This window comes from Hakea prostrata, chromosome 7 (genome assembly GCF_041222555.1).
Source record: "Hakea prostrata isolate BN-2017 chromosome 7, UWA_Hpros_2, whole genome shotgun sequence".
NCBI lineage: Eukaryota > Viridiplantae > Streptophyta > Magnoliopsida > Proteales > Proteaceae > Hakea > Hakea prostrata.
Window position 1 is genome coordinate 36649539 of NC_142606.1, and position 7121 is coordinate 36656659.

General features: G+C 39.2%; 1 protein-coding gene across 1 annotated transcript; it reads left to right on the forward strand.

The window, feature by feature from the left end:
• The first annotated feature begins 1632 nt into the window (after nucleotides 1–1632).
• On the forward strand, nucleotides 1633–4258 carry LOC149011014 (pectinesterase-like). Its single transcript, XM_089164028.1, has 2 exons — nucleotides 1633–2617; nucleotides 3567–4258. The coding sequence occupies exons 1-2, from the start codon at nucleotides 1633–1635 to the stop codon at nucleotides 4256–4258; spliced, it is 1677 nt and encodes a 558-aa protein (XP_089020154.1).
• Nucleotides 4259–7121: the final 2863 nt, after the last annotated feature.

The following is a 7121-nucleotide window of genomic DNA, read 5'->3' on the forward strand; positions in this document are numbered from 1 at the left end:
CTGCTCCAATTCTTTTGATCCATTCACAAGAGAGAAATATGCCACATAGTCTCCTCCTAATTATCTCCACATAGTTCAGATAGATAGTACATCTCCTTCCATTGGAATATCCTTGTTTGCCAATACATTCACCCAAAACCAGCTTTGGGGCTAGTGAAACCCAGCTGCTATTTATGGGTGTGAAACCACTATTAACTCTATGAGGCTTTAATTCGAACAAGTTGTGAGCTTCATTCTTTCCCTACCTAGATTGTTCTATAAAAACACAATTGTTTGTTAAAGTAAATTGAATTGACCTTTGGATAGACGTTTGCAATTAAGAACTCAAGTTCTCACTTATTTGGGGATGGTAGATTAATCGGTGACTTATCTTGTAACAGCTACAAGGCCCACTAGGATATTAGACAATTAACTTGTAATAAACCTATTTAAGAGATAATATATTTTCTACTAGAATAAAAAATAAATAAATAAGGGAGAGAGAGAGAGAGAGAGAGAGAGAGAGAGAGAGAGAGAGAACATATTTTCCACTATCTTGACGTATTCCCTTTCGTCTCCTGATTCTCCCACAAATTTGGTATGATTTTGTCCCAGCTGTGTTATCATTTTCAGAAAATTGAGTTTTCTTAAGTTCATTTATCAAATGGTTAGGCTTAAATGTTACCGGAAATATAATATTCCTTTATTTTTAGTTTGAAAAGGAAATTGATATACTACATGAAACAGCCATGCATAAAAATAGCATTTAAGTTATGCATAATTAGGGTAGCCAAAACTTTTTCTCTGGAGATAAACATTTTGAAAATGATGGTTTTTGGATTGATTAATATTAACACTCCAAGTAATTGGTGATGTGAAATGATTACTCTAAGTTATTCTAACAAAGTCACAAGGGATATTAGATGAGGAGATTATTCTTAGTTTAAGACTAAATGTACAATGATGTTTTGACAATCAAGCCAAGCCTTGAGATCACAATAGAAAAAACTTTGATGCTTTAGTTGGAATTTCTTCCAACAACAAAGCGTAGCAATATTACATAAAATCAATAGAAACATTTAATATTCACGTTCATGGATTCACATTAAAGTTGTTGGAGAAGTAGTTGTTTTGAATGCAAAAATAATTAGTGGAGTTCTATATTTATTAATCATTCTATTTCTCATTGAAACAATGACCTACACAAAATGCAATTGTCACCACCTAGGTAGGTATAGGCTGTAGAGCTAGCTACAGAAGGAATACAAATAGCTGAATTCAAGGCCCCATTATCCATCGATGGTTATTCATGGCAATGTTTCAAATGGCCTGTGTAAGTGTAACTGAGTAACTTCAAATTCTAATAATACTAAAGAGAGGTTACAGATCCATTCTCTTAATACAAGACCCCATCATCCGTCTGTGATTTCTTAATACAAAAGATATTCTAAATATGGATTGGCTTTCTGATCTTGTACTTTTGTGTATGACTTGAACTTCTAGAATTGCAAGTTCATCGTCTTTTTATTAATATTCCATCGATCTAAGGTTTCTTAAGTACATTCATTCAAGTTATGTGATTAATCTGTCTATAAATTTGTCTCCACTAACGCCCATTCACAACCTAGAAATTTAATTTCGTGCTGAAAAACTATGGCTTCTTCAAGCATGTTTGTCTTTCTCCTCGTCATTTTCCTCTCCTCTCAGTTTTCATCATCAACCACTCATGATTCCATCTGTCAAGCAACCCAACATCCTTCTTACTGCAAATTTGTTCTCCCAAACAATCAATCAGCTAACATCTATGATTATGGGCAGTTCTCAATTCGTAGATCACTATCAAAGGCATTGGAATTCCAACGCTTGATCAATGGGTACCTTTCAGCTCCACAGCGATCAAGTTTATCTCAATCTGCCATTAGTGCCGTTGAAGCTTGCAGTCTTTTAGCAGGCCTAAACGTGGATTTCTTGACAAATGCAACTAAATCTGTCAACACCACAACAACTACAATCCCTGCCAGGCAAGCTGAGGATATACAAACCCTTCTTAGTGCAGTAATAACCAACCAGCAAACTTGCTTAGATGAGCTTGAATCCACATCTTCAGCTTCGTATGTGAAGAATAGTGTTTATACCCCTCTCACCAGTGGAACCAAACTTTACAGTGTTTCTTTGTCAATCTTCACTTGTGGTTGGGTTCGTCATCAGAAGACGAAGACAACGAAGCCAACTGGGAGAAAGCTCTTGTTCTCCGACTTGGAAGTGGGTCGACAAAGTCCATTACCGTTGAGAATGTCAAGCCATGATAATGGGCTCTATGAGAAATTTAGTGGAAGAAAACTTCTGGAATCTAGTTTGGAAGACAAAATTGTGGTTAGAGACACCGTCGTGGTGGCTCAAGATGGAAGTGGTAATTTTACAGCCATAGCTGATGCAATTGCTGCAGCTCCAGACAAAACAGATGCCAGTGGTGGTTACTTCCTCATCTACGTCACTGCCGGAATCTATTCAGAGTATGTTTCAGTAGACGAACACAAACGCTACATCATGATGATCGGAGCTGGTATCAACCAGACCATTATCACTGGGAACCGCAGTGCGGATGATAACTATACTACCTTCAACTCTGCGACCTTCAGTGAGTAACTTCAAACCCATTACGATTTTCCATTCTTTTTTTTCCAAGACAACACTAAGCAAGAAAAATAAAATACTGCAACTTGAAAGTAAATACTAAAGAGCATTAACTAATACAGCAAACTACTGGGATTTAAGCAATCCAACCAGTCCCAAAATCTGCTGCGATCTAACTGTATGATTGCTCCATGTCAGATGAGAAGCAATCATATGGGAAGAAAAGTCTGTTTGAAAGACAAATAATTAGTGTGGATTAATTTCTGCTGTGCCTTATAAGGGGGTAGACCATAACTATGGTATACAGTCACCGTGTAACCACATAGCACTTTTCTATACGGTATTGGTCTCACTTTATATATATATATATATATATAATGAGACCAGAGATTCCAATCACCCTGATATGCCTGCCTGGATTGAGCACCTCCAAAACCAACCTGACCACCTGGAGGTCTTTTCGCTTGGGCAGTCCCATTGCCTCTTGCTTGTGAAGCATTGGACCTCCATGCAGCATTTGAATACCTTGAGCTTCCATTTGAATCACCAATAGCCACTTCCCATATAGCCACCAGCACCAGTGGGAGCATTGTTGCTTGGCGCACTACCAGCTCGTCCACCTACAGCACCATATCCACCCTGGCTACCATAAGATCCATCTCCTCCACCATAACTACCATACCCATAACCTTGATTACCATACCTGGCAGCTCCACTTGGAGACTGACCAGATACAGCACCAGCACCAATAGGATGCCACTGAGCTGCAGCCCCATAGCCTGCATTAGCACCATAACCCGTGGAACAATACCTAGAAGAATCTTAATAGCAATTTTTACGTCCAATAATGCATGGAGACACCCTCAACAAAAATTGTGGGTTTGCCCTTCTTTTTTATCATTATTTTTTTCAATAATGCATGAAGATTAACATTTACAGTGGTTCAATGACAGGCGTGACTGGTAAAGGGTTCGTGGGTGTTAATCTAACGATCCAAAACACTGCTGGAGCGATCAAACACCAAGCAGTGGCACTTCGAAATGGAGCCAATACATCAGCTTTCTATAGGTGTAGTCTTGTAGGCTACCAAGATACCTTGTATGCGCATTTTCTGGACCAATTCTATCGTGAATGTGACATTTATGGAACTGTAGATTTCATATTTGGCAACGCTGCTGTCGTCTTCCAGTACTGCAATATATATGCAAGGTTGCCCATGATTGGGCAATTCAATGCCATCACAGCACAAGGTAGATATGCCCCTAACCAAACCACTGGTTTTTCCTTCCAGGGTTGCAACATTTGGGCAACGGCAGAACTGAGGATGAGCAACTCCACCACAAAGACTTACTTGGGAAGGCCATGGCAGAAGTACTCCAGGACTGTCTATATGCAAACTCACATGGATAACTTGATAGATCCTTCTGGTTGGGCAGAGTGGAAGGGTAACTTTGCTTTGGACACTCTCTATTATGCTGAATACAACAATACAGGGCCAGGGTCTAATACTGGTCAGAGAGTTACATGGGCTGGTTACCATGTCATCAATGCCACTGATGCTGCCAACTTCACTGTCTCCAACTTCATACATGGAGATGATTGGTTAAACAACACTGGGGTACCTTACACCAGTGGCTTACTATAGGAAACCCCTTTTCGAATACAGACAGTACTAGGACTGTACAAATTGTAGCTGGGTTTCATAATATATATATATACAGTTCTTTTTATTTTATTTTATTTTACTTTTTGTCTGATATGCACAGTACTTGACATACACACAATCATAGATGGAAACCTAAATCTAGATATTACAATATTAGCTAGATCATCCGATAGTTGGGCTAGTACAGGAGCCAAAAAACCAAGGCCAACAACAGTTGTTGGCTTGGGCAGGAGGTGATCAGTCACTGTCTTGGGATTGGTCCTTATGTGACTGAGTTCAAATCCATTGGCATTTGCAAAGTTCAAGCCAATCACGATCCCTTTCAATACTGTCTCCAACTTGGTGTCAAATTGGTAGGAGTCTATCTCACAATGTATAGCATGTCCATTATGGACCAAAAAGTATCCCCAAACCCAACCGGTTACCCCAGTGGGGCGAAGACCTGCAACCGATGAGGATTGAATTAGTAACCAAATTCCAGTTAGGACTGACTGGATGGGAATACCTACTAGGGGTGGGGCTTACTGTTAATAATTCATGGGAAGCATCAATGATGGCACATCAACCATACAGCACTACAGTGTGCTGTATCTGTGACTCGTTTAACCAAAAGTAAATTGTTTGTAGGACAACAGTGGGGTTGGGTTTATTGGCTTCAAACAGGGCTTGATTCCTTACCTTCCCTATGTAAGTACAATGTCAATCCTAAAACCGAGAGGAGCCAAGTTAACATAGGAGTTTGCCAGCCAAAGTTTATTACACCATTGCAAACAGAGATCAAGCATAGATGAGGCAGTGACATGCTCTTTTCGATCTTATGCCAAAAGGACCGCAAGCCAGTAGATGTTAAGAAAATTCCAGTAGATGTTAAGAAAATTCACTTCCTAATAATAAGTGCCAAGTTCCACACAAGGGGCATAATTCTGAAATGGAAAACCACTTACCAATGCTGGTTTTAAGAGGGATACTATCAGATAGAATTCTCCAGAAAAAATATGTGTACCTTGGATGAAAAGTGAATTCTTTTCGTTAAAAAGTTCCACCATTTTAAGTACTTAACTTCGCTATGATCAGAATGGGTTGAAAAGTATACAGCAGCCAGCCTAGTGGTGTATTTGTCGCCTGAATGAGAGAACAGTCCGACATGTCTTCATCCCATGTATCCTGGAAGAAAATCTTAGAAACAAAATGTATTGATAAGAAAGATAAAAGTAAAGGTGTGTATCTCTTCTATTCTGATTGATAGTCTTGGGCGACCCAACTGGTTTGATTTAGGGGATTTAATTCCTTTCGTATGCATCAATTGAGAAAGCAGTCGACTTCCCATTACTTCTGTCTAGTAACAAAGGGTTTTAATTAGAGAATGTGGTAGTCAGACTATTCCAAAGACAAGAGCCCCTTTTTTAAGACTGACAGGTCAATGGGGAATTTATCATGGGAAAATTTGCCCATTAAGGTTCAAGCCACATGGAGTCAGGCTGTGAGAAACCAATTTAATGAAGCATCAGTGGTGGTTCCCCATAACTGGTTCAGATCACTTACCTATTGTGATTGACACTACGGGTGGTAGAAGCTCAGGTATGAGACCATTTAGATTTGAACCAATGTGGTTTCAGCATCAAGATTGCAGAAATATAGCCAGCCAAGCTTGAAATTGTGTAGGAGGGAATGATGTTGCTGAAAGGTTAGTAGCCAAGTCCAAGAGTGTAAAAAAGAAGTTCACAAAGTGGAATAGAGACACTTTTGGTCATGTGCAAACAAAGATTGCACACCTTCTAAATGAATTGGAAGATGTTCTTCATCAACCAAATATGGACGAAGGAAAAGAAGGTAAATTACATTAGTTGCTAGAAATTGAATTGAAGAGAGAGGAGGAAATGTGGGCTCAAAAATCTAGAGTTGTGGCTGAAGGCAAGGGATAGGAATACTGAATTTTTCCAAACTTCTACGATCCAAAGGAGGAACCATAATAGAATTTTGAAGTTAAAACTAAGTTCAGGAAGGTGGACCAGCTCTGAAGATGAAGTATTTAAGGAGGTGCTTGATAAGTATCAGGATATCTACTCTTCTCAAGGTATTGATGAGGCAGCCCTTTACAATGTACTCTCATCAATTCACCCAAAGGTCACATAAGAATATATGATATGCTGATGAAAGTTCCTAGCAAAGAGGAGATCAAGGTTGCATTGAAAGAGATGGCTCCTCTCAAATCTCCTGGACCAGATGGCCTCCCTCCAGCTTCCTATCAACATTACTGGGATCTGGTGGATGAAGACATTTGTAAGTTTGTCTCAGAACTATTCTCTTCTGGTATTATGCCTAAGGAAATTAATTCTACTTATGTATGTTTAATTCCTAAGTGTAACCAGCCTGATGCTATTGACCAATTTAGACCTATCAGTCTCTGCAATGTATCTGTAAAGATTGCCACTAAAGTTATTGCATCGAGACTTAAGGGTATTCTAGATAGGATCATTAGTGAACCCCAGTCTGCTTTTGTCCCTAATAGAAGTATTTCGGATAATATTCTAGTGGCCCATGAATGCTTTCATTACATCATAAATAAAAAGAAAGGGAAAAAGAAAGTAATGGCCTTGAAGCTAGATATCCGGAAGGCTTATGATAGCCTTGAGTGGAAATTTGTAGAAGGAACATTATCTAAATTGGGATTCACTGAGAAGTGGTGAATCTAGTTATGTCCTGTATCAAGTCTGTATTTTATCATGTACTAGTGAATGGGGGCTGCTAGGGGTGTCATTGAACCTTCTAGAGGGATTAGACAGGGTGATCCTCTATCTCCTGCTATCTTTGTGTTGTGTACTGAAGCTCTCAATGCAATTCT

Excerpts from the sequence above, each read along its gene's own strand:
- LOC149011014 (XM_089164028.1), top strand. The coding sequence starts at position 1,633 with ATGGCTTCTTCAAGCATGTTTGTCTTTCTCCTCGTCATTTTCCTCTCC. Across the intron at positions 2,618-3,566 it reads CTTCAACTCTGCGACCTTCA|GCGTGACTGGTAAAGGGTTC; the intron begins GTGAGTAACTTC and ends GTTCAATGACAG.